The sequence below is a fragment of the Eleutherodactylus coqui genome, chromosome 13 (assembly GCF_035609145.1).
Source record: "Eleutherodactylus coqui strain aEleCoq1 chromosome 13, aEleCoq1.hap1, whole genome shotgun sequence".
NCBI classification, from domain to species: domain Eukaryota; kingdom Metazoa; phylum Chordata; class Amphibia; order Anura; family Eleutherodactylidae; genus Eleutherodactylus; species Eleutherodactylus coqui.
The window spans coordinates 49,455,918-49,475,192 of NC_089849.1; the positions used below are offsets into that span (position 1 = coordinate 49,455,918).

General features: G+C 48.5%; 1 protein-coding gene across 3 annotated transcripts in view; it reads right to left on the bottom strand.

Annotated features, from left to right (window-relative positions):
* Positions 1 to 10,636: 10,636 nt before the first annotated feature.
* LOC136588725 (bactericidal permeability-increasing protein-like) overlaps positions 10,637 to 19,275 on the bottom strand; it is a 68,332-nt gene continuing 59,693 nt past the window's right edge. For all 3 annotated transcript variants that reach the window (XM_066588149.1, XM_066588150.1, XM_066588148.1), the window contains 2 exons: positions 15,210 to 15,286; positions 10,637 to 13,256 (listed from right to left, as the gene is read on the bottom strand). In XM_066588149.1, the coding sequence (XP_066444246.1) occupies positions 13,173 to 13,256; positions 15,210 to 15,286 (161 nt within the window). In that variant the 3' untranslated portion in view covers positions 10,637 to 13,172. The remainder of the gene's footprint in view (positions 13,257 to 15,209; positions 15,287 to 19,275) is intronic.

Below are 19,275 nucleotides of genomic sequence, written 5' to 3' on the forward strand. Positions count from 1 at the left end.
GGGGTGTTTTGCGTACACTATAGCAAAAAATAGACAGTGAAAAATGTGTACAGTCTTGTACAAAAACAAATAAAAAAAATTGAGTTTTGTTAGTTCCCATATAGTCTGTGTACTTGCTTGTGAATACTTTGTGCGCACTACTGGTCCCAGGCAGCCAAACTGATGATGCACAAAAGTAGAGTTGTAGTCCTAAAAACGACTATTGGGTTCTTTGAATATGGATCCCTACCTAAACACTCCTTCTAACCTACACTAACGTTCTCCCTTATTCACAGCAGCTCTGTCCCTCAGCCAATCCAGCCACCGTGTGAGGCGAGCATCAGGTGATCTGAGTTTTTATGATCCCAGATCCCCTGTTCTGGCCAGCCAATCACTGCTATAAACGTGCACAGGGTTGGCACGTCCTAGCAGGAGGTGCCAAAGCCTTCCCTGCATGTTCATTGGCTAAAAAGCCGCAAAACATGTGGGGAGGAGAGGGTAAAATTTCTGTGGTGCTCGCTCGAGTAACGAGTACTTTCAAGTATGCTCATCTCTAGTGAAAATGTGAAAAAAGTGCACTTACTTGAATACCCCTTTAATGGGAATATCCTGGCTAAATGGGGTAAGATCAATATTTCAGGACAGTTCTTATGTGTCTAAAACATTCTTAGATCTCCTTCAAAAGTTAGCAACTCTGGGTCTGTGGTGATTACAATATCTGGACTTCATATAGTTATGACTCTAATAACCAGATTATTCCATTCAACTGTAAAACTGAAATCTGGAATTGCATTGCGAGGTTTAGCTATTTTTTTTCAGAACTAGTCTTTATACATAAGGACAGGATTACAATCAGGGTCGGCGTTGGGGAGGGGGCAAACTGTACAAATTCCCAGGGCCTTCCATCCCCAAGGGGCCCCCAGACAATCTGAGGCACTGACTGGACTTGTCAATTTGCACATGTACAGGCAGTTTGCTGCAACCTCCCAGAGCAGTGGCATAGCAATAGGGGCTAGAGGGGTCACAATTGTGGGGCTCAATGGCCCCTCTCATCACTAACATGAACTTATAAATTATGGGCAATTGTCACTAGAGAAGACCCTATAGCTGTTATTTTAGCACTCTGCGGGTTTATGGATTAACATCCATGGAGGTGACTTCCCAGCCAGCCAATCAACTATAGTTTGTGTATGTTTATTCTGGTTTCTCCTCACAGAGGACAATGATTATATTATCTGTGAAGGTGTTTCTGGTCATTTCAGCGGCTTATCGATTAAGATAAGTCTGCTGTTGATTTACTTATTTGTCTGGAGTGTTTGAACATCTCATTCCCTGTATACTTGTGGCACTGCATTGAGTGTCATCTAATATTTGCCACTATTCTCTGTCAAGATCTAGGGAATATCAAGGTCACTCCAGGTTCCTGATGTGGGGTCGCCCTCATCGGGGCGAGCACTTTGCTAGTAGGTAGGGTCCTCTCATTTCTTAAGGTTTAGGGTTAGATTCCTCGTCTTACCCACTTAGTGTTTCCTTATTACATTTTAGTGTTATCCTCATTTATATTGTGTGTATGTATATCCATCCTTTAAGGACACAACAAATATGTCCTGTTGGACATAACAATGACTTTTCCCAGCTATGCGGAGAGCGCTTGGGAGTTTGATATATAGTCCCGATGTTTATGGCGAAGGGTGTATTTTTTTCCATTCTTTAGACTGTGGAGTTTATATTGAATATGGTTTGGGAATCGCACAAGTGGATAACCCTTTATATTTTTCTTGTGCAGCATGGTTATAACGAATTTTTAGTTGTCAAGCTCACAAGTCACTTTTATTCCAAATGTTGGTGTGAAGCTGTCCATCTGTGGAGCCTACATGGAAATATATGGAAAATGGGGAGTCCATTATCTCTTCATGTAATAAAATGATTGCATCTGAACGGTATCCATGCTGGCTTCTTGTCCTGGCCATAATATTATTTGTCCTAAATGCTTAATTCAAAACCCAAAATTGCTGTCATTCTGTTATTATTTAATATAGTAACCTACTTTTAATTGACATAAAGGGAGAAAAGTTATGGGGGTCAGAGTTCAGGGAACTTGGAGTCCAGGCAGCTGCGTCCTGTACTCATCGGCTGCCCGTTCCAGCTCTGTGTCCCCACCAAGTTTGCATATGCAGACAGTTCCCCATTTCTTCCCCTTAGTGCCCCTGTTATACAATAAAATACGGTAAATGCAAATGGTATCAATCTTCTTTAACCACCAACATAAAGTTCAATATGTGATGAAAGAACAAGGTCAGGATTTCTTGGATGTGCAAAAGCTTTACAAAGTTATTCTCTGCTGAAATGAAACATACTAGATTCCCAAAATCTGGCTTGGTCATTAAGGCACAAACAGGCTTGGTCTTGACTAGAGATGAGCGAACGCGTTCGTCCGAGCTTGATATTCGTGCGAATATTAGGGTGTTCGGGATGTTCGTTATTCGTGACGAACACCATGCGGTGTTCTGGTTACTTTCACTTCCTTCCCTGAGACGTTAGCGCGCTTTTCTGGCCAATTGAAAGACAGGGAAGGCATTACAACTTCCCCCTGCAACGTTTAAGCCCTATACCACCCCCCTGCTGTGAGTGGCTGGCGAGATCAGGTGTTCGCCTAATATAAAAGTCGGCCCCTCCCGCGGCTCGCCTCAGATGCGGTGTGAGTTAGATGAGGGACAGTGCTGTTTATACCGGAGCTGCTGTAGGGAAAGAATTGGTAGTTAGTGTAGGCTTCAAGACCCCCCAAAGGTCCTTATTAGGGCCACTGATAGCTGTGTGTTGGCTGCTGTTAGCAGTGGGATTTTTTTTTCTTTCTCAAAATCGCCTCTGCAGACCGTTGCACCTGGCATTAGGGACAGAAGTGCTGCATAGGCAGGGAGAGTGTTAGGAGTGAGTGTAGCCTTCAAGAACCTCAACGGTCCTTTCTAGGGCCATATTTATCCGTGTGCAGTACTGTCCAGGCTGCTGTTGGCTGTGCTGCATTTTTTTTGGGCTTCTCAAAATCGCCTCTGCAGAGCATTGCACCCTCCATTGATACTGCAGGGAAAGAATTGTATAGGCAGGGCCACAACACAGTTATTATTCATAGAATATACGCAGTGCTGCCTGTTGGTGGGAAAAAACTGAAAAGAAATCTATTTGTCCAGCCTGTGTCCGTCCTTACGCCTGTGGAGACGTGTGAGCTGCGTGAAAAACATTGCTAAATCATACGCAGCCAGCTACGCTTTACTGCTGGGTTCGCCATTTGCTTTCCTTAATTGGGAAAAAAAAATACCTGCTCTCCAAGAGTTATAATAACTCTGCTACCCTCACGTTCTGTGACACATAAGCAGGGACACAGCGCAGTTATTAAACTTCGCAGGTTCATTGAATATACGCAGTGCTGCCTGTTGGTGGGAAAAAACTGAAAACAAATCTATTTGTCCAGCCTGTGTCCGTCCTTACGCCTGTGTAGACGTGTGAGCTGCGTGAAAAACATTGCTAAATCATACGCAGCCAGCTACGCTTTACTGCTGGGTTCGCCATTTGCTTTCCTTAATTGGGAAAAAAAAATACCTGCTCTCCAAGAGTTATAATAACTCTGCTACCCTCACGTTCTGTGACACATAAGCAGGGACACAGCGCAGTTATTAAACTTCGCAGGTTCATTGAATATACGCAGTGCTGCCTGTTGGTGGGAAAAAACTGAAAACAAATCTATTTGTCCAGCCTGTGTCCGTCCTTACGCCTGTGTAGACGTGTGAGCTGCGTGAAAAACATTGCTAAATCATACGCAGCCAGCTACGCTTTACTGCTGGGTTCGCCATTTGCTTTCCTTAATTGGGAAAAAAAAATACCTGCTCTCCAAGAGTTATAATAACTCTGCTACCCTCACGTTCTGTGACACATAAGCAGGGACACAGCGCAGTTATTAAACTTCGCAGGTTCATTGAATATACGCAGTGCTGCCTGTTGGTGGGAAAAAACTGAAAACAAATCTATTTGTCCAGCCTGTGTCCGTCCTTACGCCTGTGTAGACGTGTGAGCTGCGTGAAAAACATTGCTAAATCATACGCAGCCAGCTACGCTTTACTGCTGGGTTCGCCATTTGCTTTCCTTAATTGGGAAAAAAAAATACCTGCTCTCCAAGAGTTATAATAACTCTGCTACCCTCACGTTCTGTGACACATAAGCAGGGACACAGCGCAGTTATTAAACTTCGCAGGTTCATTGAATATACGCAGTGCTGCCTGTTGGTGGGAAAAAACTGAAAACAAATCTATTTGTCCAGCCTGTGTCCGTCCTTACGCCTGTGTAGACGTGTGAGCTGCGTGAAAAACATTGCTAAATCATACGCAGCCAGCTACGCTTTACTGCTGGGTTCGCCATTTGCTTTCCTTAATTGGGAAAAAAAAATACCTGCTCTCCAAGAGTTATAATAACTCTGCTACCCTCACGTTCTGTGACACATAAGCAGGGACACAGCACAGTTATTAAACTTAGATAATTCATTCACTAGAGGCAGTGGGGCCTTTCGTTTTCCAAAAAGGGCAAAAATTATATTTGGCCTGCAGTCTTGCGCCAATTTATTTCCTGCCTGGGAAATCTAATCACTGGTAATACAGCATGCTGAGGGGTAGGGGTAAGCCTAGAGGACGTGGACGTGGACGTGGCCGAGGACGCGGAGGGCCAAGTGAGGGTGTGGGCACAGGCCAAGCTCCTGATCCAGGTGTGTCGCAGCTGTCTGCTGCGCGATTAGGAGAGAGGCACGTTTCTGGCGTCCCCACATTCATCGCCCAATTAATGGGTCCACGCGGGAGACGGTTATTAGAAAATGAGCAGTGTGAGCAGGTCCTGTCCTGGATGGCAGAAAGTGCTTCGAGCAACCTATCGTCTACCCGCAGTTCTGCGCCGTCCACTGCTGCCAATCCGAATCCTCTGTCTGCTGCTCCTCCTTCCTCCCAGCCTCCTCAGTCCACTACAATGACACCTGCTCAGGAGCGGGAACACTCCCAGGAACTGTTCTCGGGCCCCTGCTTAGATTGGGCAGCAGCGGTTCCTCTCCCACCAGAGGAGTTTATCGTCACTGATGCCCAACCATTCGAAAGTTCCCGGGGTCCGGGGGAAGAGGCTGGGGACTTCCGCCAACTGTCTCAACAACTTTCTGTGGGTGAGGAGGACGATGACGATCAGACACAGTTGTCTTGCAGTGAGGTAGTAGTAAGGGCAGTAAGTCCCAGGGAGCAGCGCACAGAGGATTCGGAGGAAGAGCAGCAGGACGATGAGGTGACTGACCCCACCTGGTGTGCAACGCTTACTCAGGAGGACAGGTCTTCAGAGGGGGAGTCAAGGGCATCAGCAGGGCAGGTTGCAAGAGGCAGTGCGGTGGCCAGGGGTAGAGGCAGGGCCAGACCGAATAATCCACCAAGTGTTTCCCAAAGCGACCCCTCGCGCCATGCCACCCTGCGTAGGCCGAGGTGCTCTAAGGTCTGGCAGTTTTTCACAGAGACGCCTGACGACCGACGAACAGTGGTGTGCAACCTTTGTCGCGCAAAGCTCAGCCGGGGAGCCAACACCAACAGCCTCACCACCACCACCATGCGCAGACATATGATGGCCAAGCACCCCGCAAGGTGGGACAAAGGCCGTTCACCGTCTCCGGTTTGCACCCCTGCCTCTCCCCCTGTGCCCCAACCTGCCACTGAGATGCAACCCCCCTCTCAGGACACAGGCACTACCGCCTCATGGCCTGCACCCACACCCTCATCTCCGCTGTCCTCGGCCCCATCCAGCAGTGTAGTTCAGCGCACCGTTCAGCCGTCGCTTGCGCAAGTGTTCGAGCGCAAGCGCAAGTACGCCGCCACGCACCCGCACGCTCAAACGTTAACCGTCCGCATCGCAAAATTCATCAGCCTTGAGATGCTGCCGTATAGGGTTGTGGAAACGGAGTCCTTCAAAAGTATCATGGAGGCGGCGGCCCCGCGCTACTCAGTTCCCAGTCGCCACTACTTTTCCCGATGTGCCGTCCCAGCCCTGCACGACCACGTCTCCCGCAACATTGTGCGCGCCCTCACCAACGCGGTTACTGCCACGGTCCACTTAACTACGGACACGTGGACAAGCACAGGCGGGCAGGGCCACTACATCTCCCTGACGGCACATTGGGTGAATTTAGTGGAGGCTGGGACAGAGTCAGAGCCTGGGACCGCTCACGTCCTACCCACCCCCAGAATTGCGGGCCCCAGCTCGGTGCTGGTATCTGCGGAGGTCTATGCTTCCTCCACTAAAGCACCCTCCTCCTCCTCCTCCTCCTCTGTCTCACAATCAAGATGTGTTAGCAGCAGCATGTCGCCAGCAGTCGGTGTCGCGCGGTGTGGCAGCACAGCGGTGGGCAAGCGTCAGCAGGCCGTGCTGAAACTACTCAGCTTAGGCGATAAGAGGCACACGGCCCACGAACTGCTGCAGGGTCTGACACAGCAGACCGACCGCTGGCTTGCGCCGCTGAGCCTCCAACCGGGCATGGTCGTGTGTGACAACGGCCGTAACCTGGTGGCGGCTCTGCAGCTTGGCAGCCTCACGCACGTGCCATGCCTGGCCCACGTCTTTAATTTGGTGGTTCAGCGGTTTCTGAAAAGCTACCCACGCTTGTCAGACCTGCTCGTAAAGGCGCGCCGGCTCTGCGCACATTTCCGCAAGTCCCACACGGACGCTGCCACCCTGCGCACCCTGCAACATCACTTTAAGCTGCCAGTGCACCGACTGCTGTGCGACGTGCCCACACGGTGGAACTCTACGCTCCACATGTTGGCCAGGCTCTATGAACAACGGAGAGCTATAGTCGAATACCAACTCCAACATGGGCGGCGCAGTGGGAGTCAGCCTCCTCAATTCCTTTCAGAAGAGTGGGCCTGGTTGGCAGACATCTGCCATGTCCTTGGTAATTTTGAGGAGTCTACCCAGGTGGTGAGCGGCGATGCTACAATCATTAGCGTCACCATTCCTCTGCTATGCATCTTGAGAAATTCCCTGCAAACCATAAAGGCAGCTGCTTTGCGCTCGGAAACGGGGGCGGGGGAAGACAGTATGCCGCTGGATAGTCAGGGCACCCTCCTGTCTATTTCTCAGCGCGTACAGGAGGAGGAGGAGGAGCATGAGGAGGATGAGGAGGAGGGGGAAGAGACAGCTTGGCCCGCTGCTGACGGTACACCGGCTGATTGCCTGTCATCCTTTCAGCGTGTATGGCCTGAGGAGGAGGAGGAGGAGGAGGAGGATCCTGAAAGTGATCTTCCTAGTGAAGACAGCCATGTGTTGCGTACAGGTACCCTGGCACACATGGCTGACTTCATGTTAGGATGCCTTTCTCGTGACCCTCGCGTTGCACGCATTCTGGCCACGACGGATTACTGGGTGTACACACTGCTCGATCCACGGTATAAGGAGAACCTGCCCACTCTGATTCCCGAAGAGGAAAGGGGTTCGAGAGTGTTGCTATACCACAGGACCCTTGCGGACAAGCTGATGGTAAAATTCCCAGCCGACAGCGCTAGTGGCAGAAGGCGCAGTTCCGAGGGCCATGTTGCAGGGGATGTGCGTAGATCGAGCAGCATGTACATCCCAGGCAGTGCAACAGTCTTTAAGGGCCTGGCCAGCTTTATGGCTCCCCACCAAGACTGTGTCACCGCTCCCCAGTCACGGCTGAGTCGGCGGGAGCACTGCAAAAGGATGGTGAGGGAGTACGTAGCGGATCGCACGACCATCCTTGGTGACGCCTCTGCCCCCTACAACTACTGGGTGTCGAAGCTGGACACGTGGCCTGAACTAGCCCTGTATGCCCTTGAGGTGCTTGCTTGTCCTGCGGCTAGCGTGTTGTCGGAGAGGGTGTTTAGTGCGGCTGGGGGAATCATCACAGATAAGCGTAGCCGCTTGTCAACCGACAGTGCCGACAGGCTAACACTCATCAAGATGAACAAAGGCTGGATTTCCCCAGACTTCTGTTCTCCACCAGCGGACAGCAGCGATACGTAAGCAATACGTAGGCTGCACCCGCGGATGGAAGCTACGTTCTCTCTCACCATCCAAAACGGGGACATTTCTGCTTCATCAATCTGTGTCTAATATTCCTCCTCCTCCTCCTCCTGCTCCACCTCCTGAAACCTCACGTAATCACGCTGAACGGGCAATTTTTCTTAGGGCCACAAGGCTCACTCAAATAATTTTTCAGAACAATTTTTATAAGTTTCAATGCGCTTAAAAGCATTGGAACTTTAACTTGAACCAATTTTTCGTTACACTGGGCTGCCTCCAGGCCTAGTTACCACTTAAGCCACATTAACCAAAGCGATTAATGGGTTTCACCTGCCCTCTTGGCTGGCCATGGCCAATTTTTGGGATGTACATTAGTACTGTTGATACAGCAATTTGTGTGGGCCCTCGCCTACAGTGTAATCAAATTAATTTTTAGCCCACCTGCATTACAGCTGACGTTACCTCAGCTGTGTTGGGCAATGCAATGGGATATTTTTGTGTACCGCCGGTGGGTTCCAGGGAGCCACCCATGCTGTAGGTGCACACTGAGTTTTTAATACTTCTGTACACTTCTAAAGAACCCGTCTGACTGGGGCATGCAGTGTGGGCCGAAGCCCACCTGTATTACGCACGACATTACTACCTCAGCTGTGTTGGGCAATGCAATGGGATATTTCTATGTACCGCCGGTGGCTTCCTGGCACCCACCCAGGCAGTGGGTCCACAGGGAGTTAAACCTACATGTGTCCACTTGTAAAGAACCCCAGTCTGACTGGGGCATGCAGTGTGGGCCGAAGCCCACCTGCATTACGCACGACATTACTACCTCAGCTGTGTTGGGCAATGCAATGGGATATTTTTGTGTACCGCCGGTGGGTTCCAGGGAGCCACCCATGCTGTAGGTGCACACTGAGTTTTTAATACTTCTGTACACTTCTAAAGAACCCGTCTGACTGGGGCATGCAGTGTGGGCCGAAGCCCACCTGTATTACGCACGACATTACTACCTCAGCTGTGTTGGGCAATGCAATGGGATATTTCTATGTACCGCCGGTGGCTTCCTGGCACCCACCCAGGCAGTGGGTCCACAGGGAGTTAAACCTACATGTGTCCACTTGTAAAGAACCCCAGTCTGACTGGGGCATGCAGTGTGGGCCGAAGCCCACCTGCATTAACCCTTTCCAGTCCACTGTGTGACCTGTGAAGACATTAGGGTTTAAGGCTGTACAGCTCCGTTGTTGGTAGACGTCCGTCGGGGTTCTCTTACTGTATATTGCCAGCCTCTCTGCTGTCGGAGCCTATCCTACGTGTCAGCTCATGCAGTACTGGCTTTAGCCAGCATATAGCGCCGTTGTATAACAGCAGAAAAAGAGTAAGCCCCCTAGGAAAACCATATACAAATTGGATTGGAAAGGGTTAAGCACAACATTACTACCTCAGCTGTGTTGGGCAATGCAATGGGATATTTCTATGTACCGCCGGTGGCTTCCTGGCACCCACCCATGCTGTAGGTGCACACGGAGTTTTTACTACATCTGTACACTTATAAAGAACCCCAGTCAGACTGGGGCATGCAGTGTGGGCCGAAGCCCACCTGCATTAAGCACGACATTACTACCTCAGCTGTGTTGGGCAATGCAATGGGATATTTCTGTGTACCGCCAGTGGGTTCCAGGGAGCCACCCATGCTGTGGGTCGACAGGGACTTCACAATAGGGAGTTGTACCTGCCTGTGTCTATGAATTAAAAAGCCCGGTCTGACTGGGGCATGCAGACACCTTGACAGAATGAATAGTGTGTGGCACATAGGTTCCCCATTGCTATGCCCACGTGTGCAGCTCCTGATGGCGGTGGCACAGGATTCTATTTCTCATTGCTTCTGTACAGCATTGTGGGCTATCGCTCCGCCACTTTTAAAGAGGGTCGCTGCCTAGCCGTGCCAACCTCTGCAGTGTGTGCCTGCGGTCCCTCGTCATGGCAGACGCAATTCTAAATAGACATGAGCGTGGTGTGGCATGAGGGCAGCTGAAGGCTGCGCAGGGACACTTTGGTGTGCGCTGTGGGGGGGAGGGGGGGCGGTTGGGCAGCATGTAACCCAGGAGAAGTGTCAGTGGAGTGTCATGCAGGCAGTGATTGTGCTTTGTTGGAGGTAGTGTGGTGCTTAGCAAAGGTATGCCATGCTAATGAGGGCTTTTCAGAAGTAAAAGTTGTTGGGAGGGGGGGGGCCCACTCTTGCCGGTATTGTGGCTTAATAGTGGGACCTGGGAACTTGAGATGCAGCCCAACATGTAGCCCCTCGCCTGCCCTATCCGTCACTGTGTCATTCCCATCACTTTCCTGAATTGCCCAGATTTTCACACATGAAAACCTTAGCGAGCATCGGCGAAATACAAAAATGTTCTGGTCGCCCATTGACTTCAATGGGGTTCGTTGTTCGAAACGAACCCTCGAGCATCACGGGAAGTTCGTTACGAATAACGAACACCCGAACATTTTGGTGTTCGCTCATCTCTAGTCTTGACGGGTTAAATGCAATTTTTTAACATGCTGACAAAACCTTTGACAAGCTGAAACTTTACAACCACTAGGTGGCCACACAGACTCATATATCATAGACGGCATCACAAAATCATGTTTTATTTCAAAGCCCCTTACACCAAACATCTCAGGACATCTTGAGCCAAGAAGGAAAGTAAGGAGGGAAGCATCTGTCTCACACTGGGGTATGCTTATTATCTCAGTACACCTTAAAACAAAAAGGATGGCCAGACATGGATTCTATTGTCCCTCAGTAGTTGAATACTTTTTAAAGTACTGTAATGAATCCCTCTGAAATGTTGTAAGCTTGGCTCATTTAAGTTCAGTCTTTCCTTTTTAAGTGGACATCTAGTATATTTAAAAGCAATCTGTTATAAAAATGAGGCCTACTGTTTAAATAAAGTTTTTATGTTAAATATATATTATTTACATTTCGGTAGTATTTTTTATTTGCTATATCATTATTTATATTAAAATTAATCTTGTAATCTTGCAGTTTTCACTCTGACTGCTGAGGCTCTTAATACACTTCCTGTACTGTACAGAAAACTTCTCGGCAGTCATCTCATTATCAATGTCTACAATGAAAGGCGACAGTGCTGTATAGATAACAGGATTCACCATTCACTAAAGCCCATGGTCACAGCTCACCTCCATCTCATCCCTGCACAATGGCCTTTGCAAAGATCACATAGCATGCCCTCAACACTCTCTCATTAAAGTCAATCGATTTCTTGATGCCTCCTGTAAAGCAATTCTCTGGAACGGACGTTCACAACTTAGACAAGATGGCCGCCCTCATAATCATTTAAATGAAATACAATAAAAAATGCAATTAAAAACTAAAAAGGGAATACAATAAAGGATTGTTGTGTAGAAATACACATTTAATAAGAACAATCATTTACTTGTGAGAAGAAATTAACATCAATATTCAATTACTGTATGTGGAGGAACAAACGAGGTCGGCAGTGAGGAATATATATATGCATATAAACTGTACATTTTTCAGGCTGATCATTTTAACCCTTTGCTGCGGCCAGATGTTACTTTACCTCCTTTAGGACTGTGTTCTTTTTTCCCCAATTTTAGTTTTTTACTCCCCACTTAAAAAAATCATAACTCTTATATTTATCCATCAATGTAGCTGTCTAAGGGCTTGTTTTTTGAGGGATGAGTTGTATTTTTTAAAGATACTCTTTAATGTACCATGTACTGAAAACCGAAAGAAAAGTGGAGTGAGATGGCAAAAATATGAACTTTTGCCGTCTTTGGGGCGGGGGGTGTCTTGTTTGTGCAGCGTACAAACTGCAGCAGAAATGACACAATAACTTTATTTGTCACAACGATTACTACGATACCAAATTTAGTTATTTTTTAGAATTTTTAAAACTTAAGTATTGCAAAAGTTTTTTTAAAACTTTTATCATGTTTTATTTTTTTTTACTCCCCATAGGACTAGAAGGCATGATGCTTAAGAGGTTGTCCCACTTTTGGTTGTTTTGCTGCAGGCAGTAGACCACTCTGTACATTGTGCAGTGGCCAGAGTTGGTACTGCAACCTGAGTCACGTTCACTTTAATAGGACTCAACCTGCAGTACCAACCTAGGCCACTGTGCAATGTATGGAGCTGTTTACGTTCTGCAGCATAACAGCTAGAAGAGGGACAGCACCTCTAAGATGGAAATACTCTTTAAAAGGATTGTGTTGTATCAATAAAAATATTTTTAATGGCTGGGCATGCATTAAAATAAATTAATAATACTCACCTGCCTCCGGTCCCCAATCACAGGCTGCACCATCACCTTCCAAACTACAGGCATCATTACCCACATGCTGAGTGCCATGATGCCAGGAGTTCAATTCAGCTTCAGACTGGCCTATCTTTTGGCAGTCGAGGACAAAGCTAGAACAGCGAGAACCTATTTGCGGTGCCCTCGCAGGTGAGAATTCATTATTTTTTTAGCAATTCATAATTTTTTTAATTTTAACCCATGCCCATCTGTTAAAATTTTTTGTACTGAAACAATACAACCCCTGTAAGGAACAACGGCCAAGGTATTCATTATTTTTCGATGTAGATATATATCAAAACACAACTAGAGTGTGCTCACAGTCTTTAGAGGGTAAACATATGGTGTTTTTCCCCTAATTTTCATAAAATTCCTTGTGTCTGCATTTACATTCTGTTGATCTAATTATAAGTCACTTGGTAACAGTAGGATTCTACTAATGTCTATATGTAGAGATGAGCAAGCATACTCGTTAAGGCGAATTACTCGAGAAAGCATCGCCTTTTCCAAGTACCTGCTGGCTCGTCCCTGAAGAATCAGGGGGGGCCACGGGGGTCAGGGGCGGAGCGGGGCAGTGGGGGGGGGGGCAGGGAGGAGAGTGAGGGAGATCTCTCTCTCTCCCTCCCTCCCGATCCCCTCTGCAACCCCCCGAATCTTCAGGGACGAGCCAGCAGGGACTTGAAAAAGGCGATGCTCTCTCTCGAGTATATCGCCTTACCGAGTATGCTCGCTCATCTCTATCTATATGTCATTGATCCCGAGTCACAGGAGTTGGTATTCACATTCTGCATGTCTACAATCGTGTTGCATCAAAATGCATCATATAGATGTCACAAATCCATTGAACCAGGTGCTGTTTTCAGTCTTTCCATAATGAACATTTGCCCCAAAAAGAAGGAAATCCTGAAAAAAAGAATAGCGTTACAAATGTTACACAAGTGAGACAGTACTAAATAATGTGAGATGATAAACCATTATTTCACCATAACGTAGAGTAATTTATAGATATACATTAGAATGGGATTAAAGGGCATGGGCAATAAGATAAAACATCAGGAGTAACAGGTAGTCTGACTTTGAACTTCTGTCTCATCTTGTGGCCCTATAAGTGACTGTTTTGCACCTTTACCGCGGTTTACACGGCACCTCTTCTTCTTAGGTATTTTATGTCAGCTATAAGTATGATTTTAGTGCAGCCAAAACAGAAAATCTTTGTACTTCCAATTCCAGTTTCATTAAAGGGAATCTATCATGAGGTTCATGAAGTTTGACTGGGAGCTGAACTCAGAGTCATGCAGGCTGGGCGCACCAGCCTCTCTCCGCACGTAGCATGTAAAGTGACAGCTGCATGCCCAGCATATACACAAAAGGGGAGAGAGCTGTCAGTCTGCATAATGTGGGTGGGGAGAAGCCTGCATGGCCCACCTCTGTGACTGAGTAAGCAACAAGTCAAGCGTCATGAACCTGGCGACAGAATCTCTTTACAAAAAAAAAATGTTTTGTGATATTAGAAAACTTTGCTATTTTGACTTATATTCAGATCAGAGGTGTAATATAACATTAAATGAGAAACAGGGCCCCCAAATCATCGTGCATAGTATATAGTGCTGTATCCTCATATAAAGCAAAGGAACCTACTGGATCCCCCTCTGGCTGCAGGGATTGTGTACATATGCAACTTCTGTAGTTATGCCCCTAGCTATGACTGCTTCTTCAATAATTTTACCGTCACGACTCACGTCATAGGCATCTAACCCAATCAGCTAGAAACCTATTGCACACTGATGAAAGGCAAGACCCCCCCAAACAGTTGTCCTACATGGTTAGCTTTTCCTTCTGGAGAAGACTTTGTTTTGGTATATATTTCCTGTTATGCTATTAGGCCTGTTGAAGGCCGTACATTGACTTGTAGGAAAGCTACCTTCTAATTGGTGGTGCTGCAGAGGCTTGTAACATCTACCATTTGCACACCAAATTTCTCAAAGGAGCATGCATGGCCTTATAAGTCTCCTCCTATTTGGTGGTCTCTGCAAGGAGAAACTTTACCCCTTCCTGATTCTCATTCGTATCGAAATCTAATTCATAAATATAAAGATTATTTGTGTATTTTTAGAAGTTTTGCATCTGACTTATTACCAACAATTTAACTCCTTATTGAGGGTGGTAACATGTTGAGATGGTGGTGACCCCCTAACATCAATCTAAAGACTATAAACTTTCACTTTCACATTCCTTGTCACTTGACTAATTATTTACTGTTATGCTCATCCCTCCCTGGTATGTATCTAAGTGCTATTAATCACAAAACATATTTGCCCTCTTACACAGTCTCTGGTATTGATCTTAGTGCAAATTAAGTTCACCATGTCTGTTCCCTCCCATGTGATCATGTGTATATGTTTTAATATAAATACGCCCGTCGATTTGTTCAATTAAGCCTGAGGAAGGACCCTGAGAGGTTCAAAAGCTTGCTATTACATCATGTATTTCGTTAGTCACTAAAAGGTATCATATCTACAAGATGAATGTTTTTTTCTTACTGAGAACAATCACACTTAAGTCAGATACTGATATGAACGGTAAGTGAGCTGTAAAATGATCATAATTACAGTCATAATAACTTGCTCAAGTACCACCAACCTCAAACAAATATGGACGCATCTACATTTTTTTACAGGCACTGGAAAAAAAATGCCCTGTTATTACGGCCTGTCCAAGAATTTCTGGATGGTTAGCAACCCCGATTTGGTGGTCTCTTCTTCGTAGACGTAATTGCATTCTACTAAACTAAACATATTGGTGACATTGAGGACGTCTAATGATCATGCTCTTATTCACATATTTGCAAGGACAAACCTGCTGTGGCTGTAGGACGACATCTGTTAGCTGCACATTATCCAGAAGTGGCAGCGGATAACCCTTGGTCAGAATCTCTGCATGAACAGAAGACATCATTCATCATCCGGTTATTTACAGGAACACCTGGACACCAATTCATCTCTCCACACATAAGTCATGTGAGGCTTTAATACATGCAAGACACGGCTCTGGTAACTGTAAGGAGCAGGATCATCACATGATCACCTCCTCTGGAAGTAAGCAATGGAGGTGCACAACTGATAACTGGGAGCAGAGATGTTGATAACCAAGTATTTTTGAAAATAATATTACTTTTCATTACACAATAAAGATTTATTTATACAGTGTTGTGGTGTGCCGGTCGCAATCAGAAAGTACAGCCGGGGTAATGCCATGACATTAGCCGCGACACACATGACTGCGTCTTCAGCACTGGGTGTTGCTGACTTACTGTTACTGCAAAAATCCCCTTAGTGTTTGAGGTTCCCTTCTTCTCTTCCCTGTTTCAATATCTCCTGTGGTGTATAGACTGATTGGCCCACATGAGGAAAAGAAAGAAATTTCACCTGATTCCCTGTAACACACTGAAGGTCTTCTCTGTATATTGCAGTCACTTCTATGCAGTGCAGCCTCCTGATACTTATTAGGCACCATCTTAAAGGGGTTGTCCCGAGAAAGCAAGTGGGGGTAAGCACTTCTGTATGGCCATATTAATACACTTTGTAATATACATCGTGCATTAAATATGAGCCATACAGAAGTTATTCACTTACCTGCTCCGTTGCTGGCGTCCCCGTCTCCATAGTGCCGTCTAATTTCAGCGTCTAATCTCCCGATTAGACGCGCTTGCGCAGAAGGGTCTTCTCCCTTCTCTTGGGTCTTGGCATGAGCGGAGTTCTGGCTCCGCCCCCTTCTACGCGTCATCGCGTAGCTCCGCCCCGTCACGTGTGCCGATTCCAGCCAATCAGGAGGCTGGAATCGGCAATGGACCGCACAGAGCCCACGGTGCACCATGGGAGAAGACCCTCGGTGCATCGTGGGTGAAGATCCCGGCGGCCATCTTGCTAAGGTAAGGAAGAAGTCGCCGCAGCGCGGGGATTCGGGTAAGTACTAAACGTTTTTTTTTTAACACATGCATTGGGTTTGTCTCGCGCCGAACGGGGGGCCTATTGAATAAAAAAAAACCCGTTTCGGCGCGGGACAACCCCTTTAATTCTGAGATTTCTCCTTTCATTTTCACTGTGCTATCTGTTACGGCACTCTGCCCCCCGAGCGCCAAGTGGGATGCCCTGATCTTCCCGCACCCCACTGTCCCTGCCTACTTGCCTCAGCCCTGGCTAACCCCAGGCGGACAACTGGACGGCGGTCCCTGCCCTGGCTAGGGACCTGGCGGCTGACAAGCAGGAAACTACCTAATGGGGGGAACAGAGTGCTGACAGAGGAGGCAGATGAATCAGACCAACAAAACTTACAAGGCTGGAGATCGAACTCACAGGCAAACTGGCAGGGTGCTGGATAGCAACTAGTGCTGACTGGGCCAGACTAGATTAGAGGCAAACAGAACCAACAAAAACAGACTGAGTAATAGGGGACCAGAGGGAGCTGACCGACAACTAGGGACTGGCTGAGGAGAACCGCAGACAGACTGGCTAGGTGCATGCAGAACCAATAACTGGCAATGAGCTCAGTTCACTGCCAGTCTTTTAACCACAAGGTTCCGCCCAGGGGCGGAGAGTGGGAGGAGGCAACTCCACCCACTGCTGTATAAGAAGCACAGAGGAGTGCGGGCGGCACCCTACGGGCGGGCACGCCCACGCCGCCGCCCACTGGACAACCCAAGCTGCTGGGTTGACCTCGACACAGGGCTCCCGGCTGCTGGAGCCGACGCCGGAGCGGCGCGCGCCGACCGCGGGACCCCATGCCGCACTGTATGGTAACATTACCCCCCCTCTGACGGGGGACCTCCGGGCCCCCGGAAACTCGACCAGGCTTATCCAGGCAAAGGCTGTGAAAACGCTGTACCAACCCGAGAATGTGACCCTCCTGAGCGGACACCATGGACTGATCCTCAGGTCCATGACTTCGGTAGTCTGTGGCTGCCCCGCTTCCTTCAGGGCCAACCGTTGACATATCGTCATGTTTCAGGTCGTCTTCCGAGTCAATGTCCAACCATTCGCCAGTGTCTTTTGACCCATCCTCGCTACCAATGATGCTGCCTTCAAAATCTGAGGCATCTCTAACTTAAAAATCACTGTCATCTGAGCTATCATACTCCAAAAAACTCTTCCGGGCCCCCAAATATTGTATGGTTCCTGGACCCCGGCAAGAATCCAGGACCTCCTGGGCCTTGTGTTCAACTTCATCACAGACCAGGGTGGGCGGCGGGGGACCGGAGGTGGGCATCACCGAAGAGACAACAGGTTCCGACAAAGACTTATGGCCCCCCGTGCGACCCCTCCTTTTGCGATTTCCAGAGGACCGGTACCCCTTCTGTCCCACCCTGTACGGCTCAAACACCGACCGACTCTCCTCACAATGCAACTGCATACGAGACCCCAGCCCTTTCTTCCGTCCCCCCCTGCAGCGACATCAGCAGCAGGACGGGCGGACGGGGTGTGAGGGTAAGTGATACCTCGGGGACTGAGTGCGGTATCGACTGAGCAGGGAGAAGGGGGAGCGCGATGGCTATGGCAGGACAGCCCCCACTGGGTTAGCTCCCCAGTGGCCCAATCGAATTGGGGGTTGTGCAACGCCAGCCACGGCATCCCTAGTACCATGTCAACCGACATTTTCTCCATCACCAGGAATGATAGACCTTCCGAATGGCGACCCCCCACAGTGAGTTGTAACACTGGGGTCCTCCATCGTACCAAGCCCGAAGCAAGAGGAGTAGCATCAATGCTAGCAAAACGAATTGGCGTCTTCAGCGCCACAAATTCAGCCCTCAGGGGCTCAACGAGACGCATGCTTATCAGGTTAGCAGCTGCTCCGGAATCAATAAACGCCTGCCCTAGGCGGGAGAAGTTCCGGAATCTAACCTGGCAGGGTATCAGAAGTCTAGGACGTACCTGAGGTCCTAGGCGACCCTCCCTGCAATCGCCTAGGACTGGAAGTCTTTCTGCCGATTCAGACTGTGGACGCTGAGGCCTCCCGGGGCAAGTTATCACCCGATGTCCAGCTTTCCCGCAGTAGAGACAGAGATGATGTAGTAACCGAATCCGGCGTCGCTCCTTGGGGTCCAGCGGGTCCAGTTCCATAGGTTCGGGAACAGAGACTGGTACGGACGGGGAGGGAACAGGACAAATGACCTCCCTGACTCTATGGGTCGGTCTGTCTTGCTTCCCAGCCCTGAGCCTCCTATCTGCCTTCACTGCTAACTCCATAGCCTCCTTTAAGGACCCAGGAACGGGATGGGCAAGCAACAGTTCTTTGACCGCGTCCGAGAGACCTTGCATAAAAACGTCTTTCAGGGCGCTATCGTTCCATGCAGTATCGCCCGCATAGCGTCTGAAATTGGAGCAATAATCCTCCACACAAAGCGACCCCTGGTGCAACGCCAGCAACCGCGAAACCGCCAACCCCACTCGGTCCGGTTCATCGAAGATACCCCCGAGTTCCTGAAAAAAGGAGCCCACCGACTGCAGGGAGGGGGAACCCTCGGGAATGGAAAAGGCCCAAGTATGGGCAGAGCCCCGCAGCAGGGACATTATAAGCCCGACCCTCTGGACCTCCGAGGCGGAAGAACGGGGACGCATCCGAAAAAACAGGCGACACGCCTGTTGGAAAACGAAAAACTTGTTCCTCTCCCCCGAGAACACCTCGGGAAGAGGGCACTTGGGTTCGGGACAGGTAGAGGCGTTCTGCTCCTGCGACAACGCCCACTGCTCCTGGGCCACCATGCGAGCTGACAAATCCTGGATCACCGGCACCAGGTCTTGCAGCTGGTTTGCAAGGGCGCTGATCGCCGCCATGAAAAGAAAAACAATATTTTAAGGGCCAGTTATTATGTTACGGCACTCTGCCCCCCGAGCGCCAAGTGGGATGCCCTGATCTTCCCGCACCC